The following is a 24010-nucleotide window of genomic DNA, read 5'->3' as shown; positions in this document are numbered from 1 at the left end:
GAACAATAACCTTTCAAGGCAATCTTCCTGCCTCTAGCTTTTTGGTGGCACAGTAAGGATATTGGCAGCTGAGAACAAGTTCATGTTGCTACTCTAAGTAATCAACTACAGGCAGCTCAATTACAGGGGTTACATTCCCAGTGTAAAAATTGTCCATACATGTGCAGCCTGATTATCCACAAATTTTACATCCACAAATCTGGCTCAATGCAGGTCCACCAGACCTGCGTTGGGCCAGACTCAGCCCCCCTGAAAGACTTTGCTCCAGACCCCTCCAAAGGACTTTTGAAGCCCACAGAAGCAGCATGCGTTCGCCAGATGCCTCTGCGGGCTTCAACTGGCTCCAAGAGCAGAAAGAATGCAACTTTCAGTTTCCTGAAAATGAATGCATTTTCTTGGTGTCTCTTTTTTAGCTTCTGGCTTTAGAGGAGACTCCCCTGCCAGGAAGGTGCCAGTATTAGCATTGCTAAATTAGTTGCTAGGTGACTGCGCTATTTCAAAAAAGAGCACACACAAACCACACTTCCAGCATTAGTTTGTAAAATCACATTTCAAAAACATGCTAATTAAGATCCCGTAAATTAAGAGCTGCATGTACTAATTTTTCAGATTATATTATTTTTAAAAATATGTATTTAGCACTTTGTAGTAGAGTAATAGTAGCATTATTTAGTAGATTAAAAAGCAAATTAAACGAAAGCTCATGCCCTGTCCCAGGGGGCTCACAATCTAAAAATAACAAGGGAGACACCAGCAACAGCCCCTGAAAAAGATGCTATGCTTGGATAAATAGGGATAGTTCTGGGGAAACCTCTGCTAACTGAGTAAGAGGCACTTTTTCAAGTGGGTGCTCCTCTTTTTTAGCAGGGGGAGAGTAACTGGCCCTCCTCACCCCAACAGTGTCTTTTCTAGTGGCTGCCTGCTGGTGTTCTTTTGCATCTTTTTAGATTGTGAGCCCTATGGGGACAGGGAGCCATTAGTTATTTGATTTTTCTCTGTAAACCACTTTGTGAACTTTTTGTTGAAAAGCGATATATAAATACTGTTACTAATAATTAATAATAATAGTTGCTCTCTTCCAGGTAAACTCAAGAGAACCACTACTTGAGGTGTCTCTTAGTCCATGAGCAGGCCACCTATGCGCTATGTTACTAAGCAAGATCAAATCTCAATTTTGCACAATACTGCAAATCATTGTACTGTGGCTTAAGTGCCAACATGCAAAACACATGGTGCAATCTGGGCTTGGCTGGCTATACAGAGCATGGCAGTGGAAAATGGCCTTGAGAGGCTCAGTGTCTTCTCTAGTCAAACCTTTGGGGAGAACACAGCTTCCATTTGCTGCAGGTTTTTTACAGGAGCTAGAATTGGTCAGGGGATCTTCTTAGGTGAGGGACTTCAACGACATTTTAAATGTCTCTGTTTTCACACCTAAACCTCTCTGTTTGGATTTTCTGGAGTTCTCAAATTACCCAGTCTTCTTTGGGCCACCTCAAGGGGTCAGGGAGATGTCACTGCAGCCAGTACTCAAGCACTTCATGTTTCAATTGTTGTTAGTAAAGATTCCGTCATTAAAGGGCTTTATCTGACATGAAGAACAATAATTATGGGGGTTACCTAGAAGTCCTAGTGCCTGAGCAACCACAGTGGAGGCTGAGCTTCCGCAAGCTCTAGTCTCTCTGGGAGAGATTAGAGCTTGTGGTGGCTCAACCTCCCCGGTGATCACGCAACCACTCAGAAACAGGGTGGAGTGTATGCGCAATTACAGGGGAGGCTCCACCTCCCCTGACCACATGTTCCTGGTCTACACCAACTCTGACAGCCCAATCTTATCCCCCTCCAGCCCAAAGCCTGTGATGCCACTGACAAAGTTTGTTCTGCATGCTATTGGGGGGGGCACTACATGCTAAGTCTGAGGAGACAGACTCCGGGCATGTGTAGCTGCTGCTGAGATCCTTTCCCTTCTGTCCCCAGGCTGGCCTGCTCACTGCCCCAATCCTCCCCTGAACTACCCTTACCACTAACTTACTGGCAATGGTGGGGGTTTGCAGGTTGCTGTCACCTGTGCACAGTCTATGGCCATTTGTGTGGTTGGCTGCTGCCTGCTGGACTGCGATTTTCCCACCACTGCCCAAGGTTTGCAGTGGCAGATCTCATGATTCACCAACATAAGCCCTGCATAGAACTGGGCTGTAGGAGACTGAAGCCAAAATTACACCCAAGCCAATGTAGTATTATTGGATAAGTATGTTGGACAAGGAGACACTAGTTCAAATGCCTGCTCTGCCATGAAGCTGAGTGGATAACCCCTCTTTCAGCCTCTCTCACATGATTGTTATATGGATAAAATGGGCATGTGGATGAACTGTATGCTGATCTGCTTGGAGGAAGGCACCATAGAAATAAGTTGAGGGCAGCTTTTGAGCCAAAAGTCATGGAAGTTTCTATGACCCTCTGATAAGTCAGGGGTAAAACTGAGGGATATGTGAAATTCCTTGAAAATGACTTACCAGAAAATGTTCTGAGGCAGAAAAAAATTAGTCGTTTTACATTCTTCTCCAAACAGGAAGGAGATGAAGGTACTTATGGGAGTTGCAAGGAGTACAGTGCTGCACTTCCACAGCAGCAGCCCTCATGTGGATTACAATTCCCATAAGCGCCTTCATTTCTCTTCCTGTTTGGCAGAGAAGCTAAAATGGCTACTGTTTTTTGTTTGCTTTCTTTCACTGTCTCTGAACAATTACTAGTAAGTAAAATTGCTCCTTCCCCCCACCTCCCTGCATCCTGCTTCTCAGTCCAGTTCCACCCCCACTTCACCAAGCAGCCGCTCTTAGAAGCTCTATTCACCCATGCATAAGTCAACCAATGTTTTCAGGGCCAATTTTCAGGCATAAATTTCTCAACTTATACATGAGTATATATGGTGGATAAAGATGCAGTAAATAACTAATGAGGAAAGACCTTCACTGTAAAGATACAGGAACCAGGTATAGGGTTGGTAAGCAAGATCATGTGGAAGGGGATAAAGAAGATTCAAGAGCAGTATGTTTCTAGGATCAGTGCCCTCTTGCTGTCTTGCTGTTTTGTAGGGAAGGTGACTGTTGTCAACTTGAGTCATGAAGTTACGGTAAGCTTTTCAGGAGAAAGAAAAGAGTTATAAAAGGAAGGGCCTGGGAGCTAGAGCTGGCCTGTTCTACTTGGGTTGCTCCCCATTCTTTCGTGGCATTCTGCTAGAAGGGAGTTGGTTTTAGAGATGCTTTTTCTTTTTACTGGTTCTGTGTCTATTTTTATACTTAGTTACTAAGAACCTTTATGCAGTTTGTGGAATACATTTTTTATCAGTTTTATGTGGAGTGTACTGGCTGGGATTTTCAGATATATGCTCAGCCTATATTCAGTGGCCTTGAATACTCTCGGTCACAGGAGTCCTGAGGAATGGGCTAACTTTACATTCATGAATTTAAAAAGGGGGGAGGGACACTGTTTGACTGGCTAGTGGGAACAAAACATTCAGATTTCAGATAACAAACCACAACTGCTAGCTGGACAATAATTCTTTCGTGCTTCACAATGGATGTTCATTCAAATATTGATATTCCTATATCACAGCTTCCATCTCCAAATGGATAACAAGAAATCTTTTGTTCTCGATCATTAAAGTCAGCAGGCAGACCCCGAGTGGTTAAATCTCACAATATGAAATAAAAGTTTTATCAAACAACCCATAGGTATGTCTTTTGAAATGGACTTTGTGCTTTTAAGATAGTGATCAAGACTACATAGTCTGGTTGATTAATCTGGTGTGATTAAAGTACTCTTAATTTGCATGGCCATGGCCTTCAGAATGATGTACGTTTCCCCACTGAACAGAACAGAAATTCACAGCTACAACTATTGTTGTAGCTATTTCATCCTGGACAGGTCAAACCAGATTTGCAGGTTTTCAGAGGCCTTCAAGCTATGTGCTGGGAAGGTCCTAAAAGGACCATTAGGGCCTCAGAAAACAGGCTATTATTACTACAGTAGATCTATTTTTGTGCAACCATTGAGAACACTTTCTTAGACAGTATCCATGATCAGTGGCACACACTTAAATTATTTTGGAACTGTTTTTAAAGTTTGCTCAGAATTATTTCTTTTTAATCAGTGAAACAGGGAGTGCTCATTCAATACTTAAGCAACTTTTAAAAAGAAATGAACATACAAACCTTTACTTCATTGGGTTGTACTGTGAAAAAAAATCCACATGGGTGATTATATGGCATTATCACTGACCCTTCCTTCCTGATGTAGTCCCCCCAATACCACATACCATCTTGCTTTGAAGGGTTCCTCCATTCTCAGGAACCAATGGGGGAGGGAGTAAGGGGCTGCTAAGAGAAGGAAAGAATTGGCAAAAATCCACTGTGGAAGAACTCTGCCTCAGGATACAATCTCTACACTTCTTCCCTACCCACTAAGAAGGTATTTTACTATATTCCTCTCTTAAATGAAAGCCCTGTTAAGGATGCCTATAAACTAATTTGGGGGCTCTTCTTAACAGTGGAGAAAAACCACCTCACACAAAAGCTTTTGGGGGGTATACGCTTTAAGATACTGCTTTTACGAAAGTGTTAACAGAAAAATCAATAGTGCCTTGTAAAAATATCCTGCAAGGATAGAGAATAGATCTGGGAAATCAATGTTGTTCTGCCAGCATGTTTAACCCACCAAAATGAAGTGCTAATCACAGAAATAAGATACCATATTACATTTATAAATTAATGAAACTAGAAAAAGCAGCATATGTGACACTATAATTAAACAGCTGGAACACATCCAAGCCTGTGTAAGTTGATAACCCTGCCACTGTCTTTGGCAGCAAAAAGGCAGGTCTGCAGTGAGTTGATATGACCAGCACAATTGTTAATTCTCTAACAGACAATCTATAAACACGACTAATTACACATGTGGAAAACAGTGTGCAAGCCAGGTTGCTTACTTTCAAAAGCATTAAAATGCTCAAAGAAACTAACTTTTGCAGAACAGCTCTGCAAAAATTCTGTCTTAATCAATTCTCCAAGCCGTAGCTTCGTGTAACCAACCACCCTGCCTGACAAGCCACGGCTTTTATTAATTTCTGCACGAGGGACCTAATGATAGGTTTTTTTTTCCTTCTCCTGTAGACCATTTTTCTTTAATGGCTCCAACAATAACAGAACTATCAATTACCCATTTCAAGGAAGAACAAACAAGCAATCTAGAATTTTCAGTGTGTGAAGAGGAGGTTTCTGAATATGAATATTCAGCCTCTGTCAACACCTACAAAAGGGCAACTTGGAGTTCATGCCTTTTTATAGAATCATTTTAAAGTGACCCAGTGATGCTGATGTTTGGTAATGAATGCTGAATCTTTTTAAGTCTTTTAATACTGAAATCTGAATGTGGTTGGACAGTTATCAGAAGGCTCTTCAGTGGCTGCTATCACCAAACTATGTGCCATTTCAAGTTCCCAACACTTCCCTTATTGGGAATGGGTGGGAATAACTTTCCCTTTGTTGTTCTATAAACTGAAAGCAGTTTTATTTTTTAAAAAAGTTATAAATAATGAAGCTATGCAGAATGCAAGATAGGACACAACTGATGAGTTGTCTTTTGTAATGTCTTACGTTTGTCTCAAAGCTAGCAGCTACACTCAGTTCTTGTTAAGTCTGAGATCATGTAATAAGCATTAAATAGTGTTTTCGTAGTTAGAATTCCTTATTTATTAGTCAAATGCAGTTCTAAATTACATAATCTGTGCTTGTGCAGAACTACAAGTAACAGTGATGCGACATTAGATTCATCTAACTCCTAGAGCAAAAATCATGTATGAGGAACAAGAGAACTGCATAGTCCTGAATACATTTGCCAGACAAGGAAACACACACAATCAATCAATCTACAAGAAAAACAAACCTAGCACCCACAAGCAGCAACAAACACAATACAGGCAGGAGACAGATAAAAATCATCAATCAATGCACAGAGAATCAACTAAAACAAAGTCAGCCACCAGACCAGCTGAAGACCTCTGGCACTAACAAAACAAAAAGTCTTCAGTTTGCCTACAGGAAATCATCAAAGGGGGGCCAGGTGGATCTCCCAGGAAGTTCCATAACCTGTTATGCGCCAGGGAAGGCCCTCTTCTGTGTCTCACTAATCACAGCTCAGAAGTGGCAGGATATACAGAAGGGTCTCTCTAGTGAAAGGGCAGAATCATTTAGAAAGAGGCGGTCCAATATGTGCTTGCTGTGGAAAACCCCAGTGAGATATCTGTGGAATTCAGATGCAGAGTGTGAACTGTCCACTGAGGTGGTCCTGTTTCTAAGCTTAACCCACCATCAAATAGTTATGACACTAAAATGCCACTCTGAAGGAGGAAGGGTGGACTGCAAATGTAACAGATAAATCAGCTATGTATTTATTGTCATACTATGGGCACTAAAACAACATTTGGACAGGCCTGAAAATGTGGCATTTCCACCCACAGAAATCCCCCAAGCACCAGATGGAAGAAATGCCATACATGAGTCTGAAAGCAATAATGAAAACACAATACAGGCTTGTAAGCAGCACAAAGGGCAATCCCCAATGTGGCTGAAATTACCTTCCACATCACAGCTGAGATAGTTCCGCACTTCCGTCAAAATGAAGTTGATATCTTCTTCTGTAGGGATTGGATGATGTGTGACATTGGTTGGAGTGTCCGTAGTCCCAGCAATAGTCATCTTTTGCCACGGTAAGAAAAAAATCACTCGTCCGTCGCTAGTGGCTGGGTCAAGGAGTCCCATGTTATCAGGACTGGAACACAGATTTTACTTTTTTTTAGTTCTCCTTAAAAAATTAGTATTAAGCTTTTATGGGTTTTCAAAACAAGACAACCACAAATCCAGCACAAACACACACATGGATAGGGGACATATGAAGAAGGACTCTGCATAGACGACATTGTAATTTGGGGTAGCTCACGATTCACAATGGAGAGACCACTGACACCCACCACCTTGAAAAGAGAAAAACACAATGTAAAAACTATTTTTGAGATTCTGCCTGGAGCCAGCAAACTGGCATTAGGGTTCACAGGATCCTCTCGTATCTACCCTTTTAGTTAAGCATAGACTGCCTGAAGTACAACAAGGTGGAAGTGGGTGGTGCTGGAGGCAGAACAGGCACTCCATCAAAGCACCAACTAGACAGCATCTGTCCTTCTAGCAAACATCTGCTTTCTCTTCCAAAACCTTCCTCCCTTTCAGTGGAAAGCAGGGAGAAGAGGGGAATAAACTTTATTGGTTGTGCAGGAGGTAAGAAAAAGACAGGGATTTGTCTTTCTTTGAGAGAAGATTAGAGGGCAAACAAATGTGTTGGGGATGCGCTGAAGATAAATTTATCTGGGTGGATAATGAATCAAAGAAGGAAAATAACTGAAAGGGAGTTTATTTGGGGCAGGATCTAGATGGGAAATGAACCTATTTGTCTTCTCTGGAGCAAGCATTTTTTGCTGCAGCAGTAAACTTGGGGGTCAATGTTGGCATTTTAGGCATCCCCCTCCCTTCTGACTGGTACTCATTTTGTGCCCTTGGGCAAGTCATAGCAATTTGTTTGTAACAGCAACCAGTATGGTTGGAAGGAGAGAGCAACAAAGCCCCCTTGCTGGTCCTCTTCACAACAGCACATGTCGGAGTGAGGGAGGTGAGTAGGTGTGGGGCTGCTTGAAAGGGATCTGTGTATACATAAGAAAAAGCTTGTGTATGCTTGTCCTATGCTTCACATCTCTAAAATAAGTTTTTGTGTTTTTTTTTCAGAAAGCCTGCTATTTGCATGATTCCTTGGTGAGAAGTAACTTGTAGTCTGTGGCGTGGCTCACTTTCTTGAGTGTCTATGGTAGATTAAATCCTGATTTTTTTATTTCTGACATCATTGTAACCTGCTGATTTGGGTGGATCCAACATAATCTAGATATGGTGTTGCTTGGTGGAAGAGGGTTTGCAAGCACGTGCAAATACTATATGTCTTAGATTTCTCTGGGTTCTGCCTCCAGACCCATTAGGCTCTATGGGTAGAATGACGTGGGAGGTACAGCACTTGCAGCATCTGTACTATTGGGAACCACCATCAATTACTGATTGAAAACTCTTTCAACACTGTACATAACTGTGTATCTGAATTTTTCTGCAAAGATATTATCTCAGTGAACAAGTAGTATCAGGTATTAAATACCCCTCCAAGAAAAGATGACAATTATACATACTTGAAGTCTAAGTTTTACACTAAGAAGTCTTTGAAATGACTTAAGCATACATTTGGAGAAGGGCAGCTTAAAAAGTGGGTGCCAACATGGACTTGTGCAAGATAAACCATGGCAGACAAGTATTTATTTTTCCAAGAAAATCACTATTGATTTACAGCAGCAGGAAAACTTAAAAATTTAATATACAGACTAAGGATATTTTTTTAAAAAACCTTTGGCAAGTTTGCAAATAGTATTCTTAAACTGGCTTAAAATAAGCAGAACAGCAGAGATATTAGGTGCATTTTTGGTAGAGACTGCGTGGAGATAATTTTGCCTTCATTTTTAATGTTACTGAACTAACTAGAGCAATAGTCAAAATTGGTGGGTTGCAATCCACCAGCATGGGAAAAATTAGTGTCTAACCCTTTAAGGGGCGGGGAATGAGGGAAAGGCAGAGACATGATCCCCAGGATCATGCTGCTGCCAAGGACAGAAGAGAGTGTTTGACACTTCTGCCAGTGCCAGCCTACAGGGGGTGCGGGGAGCCCCATGGAAGCCAAGGTTCCAAAAAGGTCAAAATCATGACTTCTGGTTTTCAATTGCAAAACCAGAAGTGGTTTCCAATTGCGACTTTTACCTTTAGGAGCCTTGGGAAACCCTGCAGAGGTGTCTGTGGGGCTCCCCACGCCCCCTGGAGGCCGGCTCTGGCAGAGATGTCAAACACTCCCTTCCATCCCAGGCATCGATATGATCCTGGGGATCATGGCACTGCCTTAGCCCTCCCCCACAACTACTTACATGGTTCCCAACTCTTCTATAGGACTTTGGGAACCAGTGAACTAGAGAAACCTAAAATGGGAAAAATGGCAAACTATTTGAAATCTCACTATCTTGTTCATTCCTATCATATTCATTTGATTTTCTTTCAAGATTTAGACTGGCAAATAATAGCAAAGTCTCTAGAATGCAATTAGGATGATGTTCTAAGACGCAATAATAATGCTTAGGATTTATACAGTACTTCACGGCCTTCAGAACATCAACGCTGTACAGCAGATCAGAATGATTATTCCCACATAGCAGATGGGGGATGGAGAGAGGACCACCTGGCAAATTCATAGCAAAACAGGAGTCAAACTGGTGATTCTACAGTCTTTTGGTTGTAGAATCTACAGTCTTTTGGCTGTTATGCTGTACCAGCTCTCAAAACATGATAAACTTTTGAATTGGATCAAATGCTATGTTTTTGAAGCTACGTAATAAAATACTACTATCGCACATGGCACCTGGGTCTCCACAGAGCCTAGTGTTGGCACAGGACTCTGAGAGAAGAGCAAGGAAAGAAGTGGTGAGGAAACTAAATCCCCTAAGAACAGGAAACTCTATAGAAGATCCCATGATGAATGTCTGCACCACCAGCTGGATGGTACTCAGAACCCAAAAACTCTCTTCCAAATGGTATATTCCACCCACTAAAATGCATTTCCAACTACCTTCTGTTCAGGGGACCAAGTTACTCTGGGTCTTCCCATTACCTGGGAGAGAAAGTACCAGTGTATATCCCTGTTTTAAAAACATCTTCAGATCGGCTCTTTGTTTTTACACCTTTCAAAGGCAGAAACAAAACTTTCACAGAATGAAGTGCTGCAGACTATATACTGTAACATGGCCCAATCAACAAGCAACATCAATTCAATTAATGATTAAAGCTTACATGAGGACTTAAATCACACTTATATAATCATGGGTGTGAGAAAGTGATGAGGTACCTACCTAAGTGAGTGCATGTATTTGAAGAACAGAATTAATGAGAGTAAAGAACACAGGGACTATTAACGAATATAAAAATGTAAGAACCCATAGGGAAATGCTTGCATTGTATTAACATTAAATTAATTAAATCTTATCTACATTTACACATAAAAAGCTTTTTAACTATTTACAATTTTTCCAAGATTGCTTCAAAGTGCTTTCCCAAAGAGACAAATAATTGTCATGAAATGACACACATTTTTTCTGCTAAACAGGATTCAACCAGCACCAGGAGTAGAAATTTGTTGCTAAATTAATACATACATTTCAGTTTCAGTAGGATGCATATATTTATTGCACCGAAAAATTACTTGGCTTATCTATGTCTAGGATTTCATCCAATTCTAGGATGAAATCCTCTGCATTTCATAGTGAATTAGATAGGTAGAAAGTAAATCCTTTCGAAAGAAAGTAACAAGTTGAATATTGAAAGATGGTGAGAAATACGGAAAAGGAGGCAGCTATCTAAATTTCAGACTGACACTAACAGCTCAACTCTAATTACCAACATAGGGTGTCGCAAACATGCTGCAAAGCACATTTGCGGCACCTCACAAGCAAGCAGCACTGGCGGGAAGGCCTGCAGGACAGGCCTGAATTCTGGAGCACCGATTGACAGAGCAGGTAAGCTCCAGCCCAGTAGTGCAGGGGCAAAACAGGGGAAGGGAGGGTGTAAGGGAGCAGAGGGAGGGTGGAGAGGAGACAGTTCAGACAAAGGAGGAGGCAGGATCAGGGGCTCTGGTGTATCCCTCCCGGGATAATAAGCCCTACATGGGGCTTCTTGGACTTGCACCAGCTGTTTCACTGGTGCAGATCTGAGTAGCCCCAATGAGTAAGCTGGAACAAATCGTCCCTTTGTTACCCCAAGTAGACCTCCAGCTGGTTTAATCCCAGCACCGGATACAGTGTGGACTGTGCGACCCCGCTGTGCCAGCACTTGATAGGATTGGGGTGTAAGTGTATTAACAGGAATAAACCACATGACTGCTGCATGAAGAGCGTTGTCTCCCACCCCAGTCTGAAGATTTTATCCAGGTCATTATAATCAGCGTTAATCACTTCCTGTCTCTCTTTTGATAAAGAAATTAAATGCCCAAAATTGGCTTTTCAACAACTAAAGTGTACTCCTCTGATAGGGAATGCTTTTGAGTGAACTCATTTTGTCTATATAATAGATTGATAATGTGGGCAGTAGCCCCGGCAACCATTCAAGTAGTTCCAGTAATTGTCCCACCATTCCAGTTTAAAGCACGTAGAAGTGCACAGCGTAAAAATGATAACCTTGACCTATAGATTTGTTGCTATATGGCCTAAAGAATTCATTCCTGATCTGGGATTCTGTAAGTCTCACCCTAGGATTTGGATCAAGCACCAGGATTTTATCATGTCTAACAACATAAAGAATGCCATAATAGGTACAGCAGCCTAGCTCCTAACCCACACCAGAGCAGGAGCAATTAGCAACAGCTATGGACAATGACTAGCTGATTCCTGTATTCCAGATAGGCTGATCTGCAATGAGGAAAGTCCATCTTAGGCCCATCTGAGTTCTCCTACATATAAAAGTGGGAAAGGATGCAAAATGACCCTGTCTTTTGTAGTTATTAATATCATATTTGAACAATGTATTTTGTTTCCGTTAGATGCAATTAACTTTAGGCAGTGGAACATATTACGGCTGGGATCCAGAGTGTTCCTTGAGCATGTGCACAAGGCCTGTCCACTTGCACAAGGTACCCCCTCCCAAATTTCTGCACATTCCCCCTCCTGCTGAAGTCTCCCCACCACATTTTACAAGGCTGCAAAGGGACCCCTGGCCCTTATGAGCAGTTTTTGGAGGTTCAGGGAATGAGGAATGCTCATCAAATTTGCAGAAGACAAACTGGGAAGGCTAGCTAACACCCTATAGCAGGGAACTCCAAACTCCAGCCTGTAAGGCCAGATCTGGGGTGCCAGATGACTGTGTCTGGGCACACGGTGCCAAAGCCTTACCATTCCAGTGCAAAGCTACCCATTTTCACACCATGATTTTACAGAGCCTTGCCCTGGTGAAACAATTCCACTGGAAAATCAAAGCACAAAGCCTCCTGGGGGCAGCAGCAGAATCCTCTGCAAATTCACAGTGCAAAAACAGGTCGCTTTGCACCAAAATGATAAGGCTTTGGTACCCTTGTGCCCGGAAGTGATCATAGGGTGCACCACAGGCCAAAAACAGGATTCAAAACTGGGCAAATGGAAACAAAATGAGCTTAAAACACAGATAAATGCAAACTTCTGCATCTGGATAGGAAAAACTAGAAGCATATATATTAAATTGGGGATAACTGCATGAGTAGTAGCACACGCAAAAAAGATCCAAGCATTTTAGCAGACAACAGGCTAAACATCAGTCAGCAGAAGGTAAATGCAATTCTAGGCCACATCACCATAATTTTAGTATCCAGACAGTAATGGTCCTGCTGTGTTCTTCTTTAGTCAGACCCCACTTTGAATACTGTGTCCAGTTCTGGGTGTTAGAGATGAAGAGGGATATTGACAAACTGGAGCAGGTCCAGTGAAGGGCAGCTAAGATAAGTGAAAGGGCTGGAGACTATGTCCTATGGCAGGGGTGCCCAAACCCCGGCCCATGGGCCATTTGTGGCCTTCTGGGATTCCCCATTCCAGCCCAATGTGAGCTTCCAGTCTCCCACGAGCCTCTGGCCCTCCAGAGACTTGCTGGAGCCCGCACGTACCTGACGTGACTACTCTCAGCACGAAGGCCCGACTGTTTGACCTCTCGCATGAGCTGCAGGCCGAGGGCTCTCTCTGCGGCTTGCTGTTTCACATCTGAGAAGCAGCAGTGGCAGCAAAGGAAAGGCCGGCCTTGCTTTGCACAAGGTCTTTTATTTATCACGAAACCTTCATTCATTCATATAAGTTACATCTCTAAAATACTCATTTATGTAAATTTATTCAAATTTTAAATGTAAATTAATTATTTTTCCCAGCCCCCAACAAAGTGTCAGAGAGATGATGTGGGCCTCCTGCCAAAAAGCTTGGACACCCCTGTCCTATGGGGGCAGATTGAAGGAATTTGATGTTGTGGAGAAAAGATGTTTAAAGGAGTGACATGATAACTATAAATATCTGAGGGCCTGTCACATGAAGAAAGAACAGATCTTTTCTTGATGGCTTTGGAGGTTGGGACCAGGACAAATGGGTGTAAATTACAACAAGGGAGATTTCAACTAAACAAAGACCAAACTCTTACCTACTTCAGTTAAGGCTATTGCTTTTGTCTTAATGAATTCAGGACTTCTCCTTAATATGAAAGCATTCTGCTTGCAGTGAGATATTTTTTCTTTTAAAGAAGCAAATCTATGAGATGTCAAGGCATACAATTACAAAGAGGACTGTACCACATGGCCTCTCTCTTCCTGCCTTACACGCATACATTCCAAGCAAGAACTTCTATCTGCCTCCTTGGGCAAAATAGCTTCTATACAGAAAAACATATAGACACCCCCTGCCCCGCAGAGGCTTGCATCCAACCTGTGCCATAAAAACCAGCAAGTATCTCTCAACTCTTTCTTTTCATTCAGCACACAATTTGAGGTAGTTATAAATGATCCCGGTTTTGAATATCGTTACCTGTAATAGCCAGGCATCACAATATGAACACCTGCACTTGGCTGACAGATGTTTGGTACTTTCTTCTCATCCATTTTCCGCACAGAGTCTGTGAAAGGTCCTGTAGCATTGATAACACATTTGGCTTTAACATCAAATTCCTGCCCTGTGAAAGAAAACAGCATCAATCACATACTCCATTTGTTTCCCTGTTCACTGACTCTCTGGATTATTAATTTATCTATGAAGTTAACCTATTGTGAAGTATGTGTACAGCACTCTACAGGAACTGAGCAACTGTAAAAATGAGAATACACCTTGCTTTTTTTAAGAACAGATGAGCAGAGAATGTGTGGTTTGGGCGTTCTCTTTCCTTTTTTAAAGCAAGACACAGAAACAAATTTAAATAAAAATCAAGAGTGGCAGCAGCAGCCCCCCCATTTGTGCTTTATTTACTGAGTTCTATATTTAATGACATTCTTAAACCCTGAAATTTGTTAAATGGTACTATTACGGAGTGTACACCACACGGTATTTTACAACGTCAGCTTTTCCTGACAGAAGGGCTTGGATGTAAAGCCCGGCTTCACTTGCCAAAGCACTACGATTTGAATGAAAACCTGACAGAAGTTAAAGATGATTGGCATTAATGACATGCCACTGCACTTTGGAAATATGCCTTCTTTGTCAGTTAAGTGATATTTACAAACTCCAACCTCCGGTTGCACTTCTACTCACCCTCCTCTTTCCACCTTCAGAAAAAAAAAATTTAATTCTGTTTCTTTAAACAGAAAAGCAAGATGCATTTGTGCAGAGCTGTATTCTCTCCAGTCAAATGCCGAAGTACTAACAGTATAAGTATTTGTGGGGGGCGGGGGGGCGGGAGGCTGGGCTGTAGAATTTCAGCATTCACCAGACAGCAAATGCAAGAAATATAATCTTTGGAAAACTGAACTACAGCCAAAGTATGTGTGTGTGGGCACATAAAGACCAATACAAGTTACCTGTTAGGTAAAGGGGAAGCAAGAGACTATAAATATCTCAGTGAGTGAAAGCTACGTACCTGTTAGAACATCCCTGCACCTTGCGCCACAGACACGGTCCTTCCCGCTCTTTGGATCTGCCTTCTTCAGCAAGCACAGCACTTCAGTGTAATTGGCTATGGCAGCACCATACCTGGCAGCAGTGAGGGCAATGGCAAGGTTCATCCGTGCATCGTTGTGTTGTCCTGCAGCAGGGGGCAGAATCAAAGGAAGGACATGAGTCACCTCAAGCCACTGACTTGTGGTATGGAAGTGTGTCAGAACCGATCTGTCACATCTGTCCCTGTCACACTGAATATACATGATGGCTGGTCAGGTCTAACAGGAATTATTTAGAGAAACATTGTCTCTCCTTAGGTCAGAACATTCACCTCCCGTTTTAAACAGCATTAAGAAAATGCACACACACACACACACACAAAGCACAAACATTTGCAAATGCCCAGGATTACTGTCCAAAGAACATGTTTACAAGCTGCAGTTCAATTATTTAGTTTTGTTCAGTCAAGAACCTTACAGAAGAACAGGCTACCACTTTCCGTTTTAGAGTAGGATTCTCAAATCCCCCATCCAGCAGTAATGCAGCATCTTTGGAGAATTTATTTTTGACGGCCCCACTGGTGTTAATTAACAATCTCTATTAGCACATGCACTGCATGACATTAAAAAAAGAAATCCAAGCAATGATCTTTCAGAGATTCCATTGCTAGGCTGTCAGTTGCCTATAAACAGACATTTATTTTATGCAGATTTTAAGTTCACAAAGAGCCACAATTAGTATTTTTTTTTTAATCTGGAACACGCAAAAAACAAGAATGAGGTTTAGTTAATGGATCAGTCTTAACATATATATCATTAAAGATTTATTACTGAATCTCCTTAGTTGGGGAAAAAATCAACATGGAAGAGAGAGCAGAAGGGGGGAGAGAAAAGAGTGGAGATGATTAATTACTTTAAAATAGTGGCATCACCTGAGACTTTCTATTTATTATTGCCACTGAAGTTAAAACCCTGGATGTTGGCTGGGAGCAATTATTCTGCGTAGCAAGGGCCAAGCTCTGTGTGCCCAGAATAATTAATTACAGAGGGCTAGACTTCAGAAGGCAGGGTTCAGCATGCCCACATGTTGGCATTGGTTATATCAAGACAATACCAATGGGGGGGGGGAGAGAGAATGAGTGGTAATGGATACTGTTGTTGATTTATGTTGCCTGCATACCAAACGCTCACTATAAATGATTTATGTAAAGTTCGGCCCCTTCCGATTCTGTCTGAGCAACACCCAGCCTCTTTGCAAGTAATCCGTTTCAAAACCAAAAGGGCACAAACGTAGAAAGAGGATCAATGGCTCTCAGAACTCTACAACCCACCCCCACCCCCCACTTCAGAACTTCCTATTCCGAGCAGTTGGAGTAAAGTGAGTGAAGCTTGAGTAAAATAGGTGCTAGGCCCTGGGGGGAGGGGACAAACCTAAATGCATAAGAAATCAAAGAACTGGGAGCAATAGCTTCTTCAGAAGCCAGACAGTTTTGACTCAATTCACAATATTTTAAAATTTTTTACTAGCACATTTAAATTGCTTAAGATGCTTTACTGCCTGCAGGTAGAGAATGATATTTTTAAATGTACGTAACATAGAATTAAATAAAGGGAGACTCATCATCAAAAAAAAAAAGAAAAAAAGCAAAGAAAATCACAAATTTCAATTAATATGGAGGACGACAACGTAGTTAGGCAAAAAGTATCTAGAAGAATGTACAAGCTCTCCATCTGCAACATTTTTTCATTTGGCTAAAATTCTCCATTGAAAAATGAAGAATGTTATCTGAACCTGCTAATTAGAGACAATTAGAAACAATAGATCTCTGCTCTTTACTTCTCTTGAAAGCTAAATTCTAGAAAAACCTTCCCCCTCTTCACCACACAGGCACATAGTTGACGAAACAAATCTTCCACGTGCAGAGGGATTTCTAAGATTGGTGGAGGACACTTCAGTGATGGTGAATGACAGTGATGGAGTGCTATGGTTATATTCGTACTGGTGAAATATTATTTAACAAGGAGCTACAGCTCATTTAGTGAAAATACAGTACAGACTTTAAAAAGCAAAAAGGCTTGAGTATAATGGAATCAATCTTATGAATTTTGTTTCTTACTACAACTGGGGTTTTTGGTACAAACATTGTACGTACCATAAAACTTATGTTTTCACTATGAATAAGATCCACACCAACACAAAAAGAGAATACAGTTGGGAAACTGATCATCATAGCTGTGTTCAAAAGTCTGATAGCAATATAAGTTATCATCATCACCAGGGGATTCTCACTACATGTCCCCCACAATGAGAAGACTCTTGTGCCACCAACTTCAGTGAGACCCGCACAGATTTGAAACTTACGAAAGTAAAAACCATTATGACAAAAATGTCCCACCCATCTTATATTCAGCAGAGAACAGTAAAATCAGCTGTATAGGGTTTGCAGATGCTCTTCAATCTCAAGAGCTACCCTAATTTTATGTTTGTTTGTTTTTTTAGCAAAACAAGTCCAGCTATCAAAAAAATGAACATTGAGAACTACTGGTTTTTTCACATATGAATGGCACCCACTATGGAACTGGTGTGGTGGCAGATAAAAAGACAGCAGTTTGTTTATTCATTACTAAAACAAATCTGTAGGAATACCAATGCTGGGGACGTAGGCAAAAGCAACTATTTGCGTTCTTTGGCAGGGTTTCCTTCTGCCTGTCATGGGTGCCCTCTAGAGGTCTGGTTGGTCAGCAACTTCTTATACTATCAAATCGGTTATCCAGGAGCTATTCTTAGAGAGAATAAGCCCTGTAAGGCAGGAGCCTCTTCAACCTTTGTTCATGGATGATCAACTTGACAGAGGGGGGAAAAAAGAGCAGTTTCCTTTTGGTAGATTGACAAGCTGGTTAAAAAGCAAAAAGGATAAAAGGGATTCTGCTGGAAGACAGGATGAATACGACTTGAGAGCAATTTAGTCACAAGTCCTGAGGCAAACACAACATGACATCAGAACACAATTAGATATATGCAAACTCTTACTAGAAGTTTAGGGCACACACCAATTTTAAATTGCTATTAAGAAATTGAAGCGTTCTCGTTATACCACCAGAGATGTACCCTTAGATCTAAACACACAATAAAGGTTCATTGTCCAAGTACTAAAGGAGCCATGGTTTGTTTTAGTTAATCCACATTTCTCTCCATGACTTGATTTAATCAGGAACTTTTAAATACCTCCCTTGGCCTCTTCCATTCACAGCTACTCATATAATCAGGAGCTCTTACATCTGAACACGGACAACTCAGAATGTCATTTCTGCATGGGAGGGGCAGAGGCACCATTATGGTGGGGCAAGGTTTAAAGGCCTCCACTTAGATATATCTACAATTAAAAAGGCAAAATATGTGTGTGTTTTAAGAGCATTTGTTGTGGTTATGCTACACTTCATTTTAAAGGCGGCAGCAGCAGCATTATCAAAAGATGACCTGTTTGCTGCTGCTACCTTGTGTACCTTTAAGTCAGTCAATGCAAGTCGTTTCAGCATGCATATCTAGAACATGGATGGCCCCTTCATAGTTTCAAACAAGAGTTTTCACCCTCTGTCTTTAGGACTTTATTACTTCCCTGGAAGCATCACTGATTTTTCTGAATTAGAAGACCAGGATTGGCAAACAACCTTCTCTAAAATATGACTAGTCTCTCTCTGCAATACTGAACTTTAAAAAGAGAATACTAGGCATACTCTAGGACTGAATGATACCCTCTGTGAGCTCAAAATGCATCTCTGAATCTGCTACAACAGTGGTCTTCAACCATTCTTCTGCCACTACCCATATAGTACAGTGTCTGGGGCTGCCACTCCCTGCCCATTCCAGCCTCTTCAGCATGTCACTTCCAGTCCGTCCTCTGGAGAAGGCCCCTGAGCCACCCACTCAGCTTCGCAAACCAACTATGTTGTGACCCTGAAGTTAGGCAGCCCAGAAGGTGGCATGGACTCAAGCAGGAGGCGCAGGGGCTATCAGGGCCCTGATTTACCTGACCACAGCACACCACAGCACATGGGCCCTCCTGCAGGCCTCCCAAGGTGAAGTACAGTTCTAGCTAAAGCTGGAGAAGTTATAAACCTCATCAACAGCTTGATCCTATAGTTGTTTACTTGGTAGCAAGTCACACAGAGTTCAATGGCATTTACTCCAGGTGGTCAGAAATATACGTTTGCTGAGGAACAATCACATGAGATGTGAAATGCAAGGAGGTGCTGCCATCACTCCACTCCCAGTTTTTGTTAAGTGGCACCTCTGTTTGTGATCCCAAAGTTTAATCCCACCCCAAAGTTTAATCCTTCCCCATTTAGCTATCTCAAAAAAAGATGCAACACATTGATATCTGCACATCTATCAAATTCAAAACATACAAACAGAGAAAACTAGAAAAATCATCCATAAGTATAAATTGGTCCTTCACTATGATGGGGAAAGATGAGGGTGATAAGCACCAGAACGGGGGTGGGGGGGGAAGCAGGGAGTCATATGTTTACCTTCTGTAGAGACATATACATTATATTCAGACGATCTTTCTGTTTATCAATGTGTCTGAAAGATGGCCTGTTCAAAGTAATGTGGTGCTCTTTCACAGGAAAGAGCTGAGTCAGCTATCTTCAAGCTTACAATTAACCTGTGGTGAATGCAGTTGGAATCCTAAAGCACAATACCTTCCCTGCATACATGTCCACTTAATACTTTGCTCTGTACTGGTTACTACTTTTTTTTTATTTTTCTACACCTCCAACCTTGCTGGAAAGGTTACATCAAAAATCATGGCAAACCAGCAAGGACCTCACTGGTCCAAAAGCAAATGAGCAATAGCTCCAATTGGCTGAGAAGTGCAGAGGAGCAATATCACATGCATAAGCTAAAAGAATTGTAAGGAAAGTCATCTGTACAAAGATGCCACGCAAAAACAAATACCGGTTTCCTAATTTATTTATTTGCTCCTTTTTTAAAAATCTGGACATTCAAAACCATTCTTAGATGCACCTAAACCACCGGTACATCCAGATGGCATTACTGACAGTGCTGGGTCAGAGGATACTGAAGTGATGAAAATGAAGGAGGAATGGCAAAGGAGATTGCCGTGAGGAAGAAATGAATTCACAGGGGAAGCAAAACGTCCAAAGTATGGCCATGCCCTACTACTCAATGTTCTCCAGAACAGGTTCTCTCCTTTTTTCCATGTTGGAGGGTTCTGGATTCTGTTTTGTAACAGTGGAAGAAGAATGTGGGGTTGACTGTGCAAACACACTGAGGTTAGCAGTCAGTTGACCAACCAAAGCCCCACTTTCTACCACGGCTCGTTTATACACTATTCCATTCCAGAGATAAGGACAGTCAAATACCTATGGGCTCCATTCTTCCCAAGATTCCATACAAAGGGAATGCAAGAATATACCAACCACTGACACTCTGGTTTATTCTTGCCCTGCCCGACCCAGCTATAAAAACTGCCTTTAAAAACAAATAGTCTTACCTCAGAATTTTTGCCAGCAGGTAGATTTGGGGGGATTAATGACAAGGCCGTTTTAACATGAAGTGTACTCAACATTTTCTTTTTCCAAACACAAGATATAAGATTATAGCTGAGAGGAAACATACAGTTAAATAGTTTTTTTAAAACAAGATTTGAAAGCCTCAACTGTTAAAATGCACAAAGAACTACAAAAATGAGAACACATTTGTGAAGAAGCATTTTAGGGAGTTTTGAGAGTTCTTCAGTGCAGCTAAGGCAGTTCTATATCAAACAGGATTTATAGCGCATAATGAGAGAATAAGATCACGGGCAAGCTTTAAAAATTAGGCTTTTGATTTATGGACAAGTTCCCTGTACTTTGAAAGCTTGCATAACTAGCAACTGCTTCAGTGAAAAGGCTATTCTCCAAGCTGGTATCAAAGGTAAAATAATAATATTCTTCTAAATAAGCCAGTATCTAGTCAGAGAGAGAGAAAGGAACAGTATGACACCAGGTGTGAATCACTGCTCAGGCACTTAGAAGTGTAGTGCCAGAGGCCTTCTCAGATAATGAATTTCTGCTGGGGGGGGAGGCGAGGGGAAGGGAGAGAATGGGTGCTGAGGGGCAGATCAGAATTAGGATTTACTTGGTGGTGTTGGCTTTTAATTATGTTGTTACCCCACTTCTTTTGTATCAGCCTTCAACTTGTCAAAGACATCTTATTGCAATGTCAGGGTAAGTAAATGCATAGTGTTAAAATGAAAGCAAAACGTTGTCAGTGCCAGTTTATGGAAGCCACGCTAAAATGTCACAATGAAAAATGTCTTGACAGCCCTTCTGTGGTCATGCTACAATTGCTGGACAAATGCAACAATGTCAATGCACATTATTAAACAGAGGACAATTAACACATCTTCTTTGTGTATAATTTTGATATATTACACGTGTGTGCAGACAGACAAGTCAAACACAGCAGCTTGCATTCTATGGCAATAGGTATGTTCCTGGTTGCTATGAGGCACCTACTCTGACACAATCCAAAGATTGTTAAAATGTGTGAAAAGGGAAGTTTTGTCCTCTTTAATTCTACTGTGCATGCGTAGCTTGCCTCAAGAGAAGATTTACTCCTGGGTGCTTCTAAGAAATCTCTCTCTGCCTTCTCCCCCATGTAAACCCCCACATACTTGAATTCAGTCCATGATTTTGGCTGTTCTGTGCTAGAGTGCTAGCTATTATGAGGTACATTTTTGCCAATCCTAGGCATGTCTACTTAGAAGTAAGTCTCAATGAGTTCAAAAGGGCTTTCTCTCAGGCTATCTTGTATAGCAGTAGTTCTCAAACTTTTAGCATCAGGACCCACTTTTTAGAATGTGAATTTGTCTCACATTCTAAAAAGTGATGTCATGGAACGCACTGGAAGTGATGTCATGACCGAAGCTACATCATCAAGCAGGGAAATTTTTAACAATCCTACCCACACTTTCCCAGGAGTAAGCCCAATTTATTATTATTGGTAAAAGTATATACATAGTAGCCTGTTAAAAGTACAGATGTGTAACATTTCCCCAAATGCAGTTACATACCATGGTAGCATCAAGTCTAATATATTAAATATAAAATATTGAAATGAATGAGGACCCATGTGAAATTGGCTCGCGATCCACCTAGTGGGTCCTGACCCACTGTTTGAGAAACACTGATGTATAGGATTGCAGTTTTAGTGTTCCACTTGCAGTCTTTTCTATTAATATGTTATCTTGGACTACACGTGTACTAAACTTCAGCTTTCTCATGTCATGGAGGTACTTACCAATTCTGACACCTCCGTGAGAACCAAATCATCTCCAAGACAGACAGTAAGGCAGACACACTCTAACAGTTTATTTTAGAACTGGTCAGTAGTTTTATATTTCATATTTCATCTAAGTCAAGTGGAGACTAGTCAGTAGTTTTATGAACTATTGCCCACTTCATAGGTCATCAAGGAAATTACTTCCTCTTATGTGACCTTGTCTAAACCATCTACAGCCAGAGTTATGATCTAAGGGTATAAAAAGAGACAAGAGATAATATGTCAGAGATAAATGGAAGATGCAGAATTACTCTTCATGAAGCAGGGTGACTCCATCACTCACTAGAGACATGTGGTGGTTTCTAAATAAATAATGAGGAATTCCTATTCACTGTAGAGAGGAAGCAACAACACATACATTTATTATATTCATAATTATCCATTGCCCCCCTCAAAAACACACACACACCTAAGGTGAAAACAATAACTAAAATGTAGGCTGAAGTGATGCTGTCTCTCTCTCTCTGATGGGAGTCCTTACTGTAGTAGAAATATTTCTCTCACTGCTTAATAAAGTTAATCACAGCATCCCCATGCAACTGGAGCTAAGAGCTGCTTCACAAGTTACATTGCAACAGTGCAATTAAATGATACTACTTGGGGGTTTCTGCAAGAATCACATATGTCTTGCCAACAGCCATGCATCCTTAATCCCACATGATGTATACCCACATCAGGGAGCCCCAGTCCAATGAGGTTTTCCGAGGATCATTTGCAAGTCTAGTTCTTGGCACAGGTCTGTCATTCAGATTTTATTTGATGGCTGTTTGTTAACTTCTGTGTAACCCCCAAGTACCCACAGGAAACTCAATTGCTACATAAAGTGGCAAGGAAGTCCTTCAAATCTTGTCAGCTTCTCAAGGGTAAAAAAAACTAAACTAAAACTAAAAAAACTAAACTGAACTAAACTTACAGGTGAGTAAAAAAATAGTCTTTAAATAAACTGCCACTGTTACATAGAATTTTGGTTAGCGTGTGGGAAGAGAGAACATGTAAAAATGCTTAAAGAAATGTTCCAAAGACAAGTTTACTGTGTGCAGGGTTCAAGAAAACATGTGGGACCTTAAGCCATTTCTGCCCAACATTGCAAATATGCAACAGGGACCAAATGCGCACACCTGTGGCTGGACAAAAATATGCTGACCATTACCCATTGCTAGGGACCATGGCCAAGATGACCACAAACACCTACTCTCTGATGTCAAACTCTTTGCAAAGTCTACACCAGAAAGAGGGAAAATGAGTCTAGACGAGTTTAAAGGGAGCATTTATACTCTTCCCCCTCTCCCTGTTCAACTAGGCAACAAAATATCAAAGCTTCATTCATGTATATACAGCAAATCCTCACTTAAAGTTGTCGATGGGCTCTTGGAAACTGCAACTTTAAACAAAACATAAGAACATAAGAACAGCCCACTGGATCAGGCCATAGGCCCATCTAGTCCAGCTTCCTGTATCTCACAGCGGCCCACCAAATGCCCCAGGGAGCACACCAGATAACAAGAGACCTCATCCTGGTGCCCTCCCTTGCATCTGACATTCTGACATAGCCATTTCTAAAATCAGGAGGTTGCACATGTACATCATGGCTTGTAACCCATAATGGATTTTTCCTCCAGAAACTTGTCCAATCCCCTTTTAAAGGCGTCCAGGCCAGACACCATCACCACATCCTGTGGCAAGGAGTTCCACAGACCAATCACACGCTCAGTAAAGAAATATTTTCTTTTGTCTGTTCTAACTCTCCCAACACTCAATTTTAGTGGATGTCCCCTGGTTCTGGTGTTATGTGAGAGTGTAAAGAGGATCTCTCTATCCACTCTTGTCTATCTCCTGCACAATTTTGTATGTCTCAATCATGTCCCCCCCCCCAGGCGCCTCTTTTCTAGGCCAAAGAGACCCGAA

The 24010-nt window shown here is 41.4% G+C and overlaps 1 protein-coding gene across 1 annotated transcript in view; it reads right to left on the bottom strand.

Moving 5' to 3' along the window:
• Positions 1-24010, bottom strand: part of GPD2 (glycerol-3-phosphate dehydrogenase 2) — a 98270-nt gene that overhangs the window by 18735 nt on the left and 55525 nt on the right. Inside the window, exons 7-9 of the mRNA XM_066611997.1 lie at positions 14736-14900; positions 13694-13838; positions 6629-6822 (exon numbers count right to left, since the gene is read on the bottom strand). Of these exons, the coding sequence (XP_066468094.1) occupies positions 6629-6822; positions 13694-13838; positions 14736-14900 (504 nt within the window). The remainder of the gene's footprint in view (positions 1-6628; positions 6823-13693; positions 13839-14735; positions 14901-24010) is intronic.

The sequence above is a fragment of the Tiliqua scincoides genome, chromosome 1 (assembly GCF_035046505.1).
Source record: "Tiliqua scincoides isolate rTilSci1 chromosome 1, rTilSci1.hap2, whole genome shotgun sequence".
Lineage (NCBI taxonomy): Eukaryota > Metazoa > Chordata > Lepidosauria > Squamata > Scincidae > Tiliqua > Tiliqua scincoides.
This window is presented reverse-complemented; position numbering and strand designations above follow the sequence as displayed.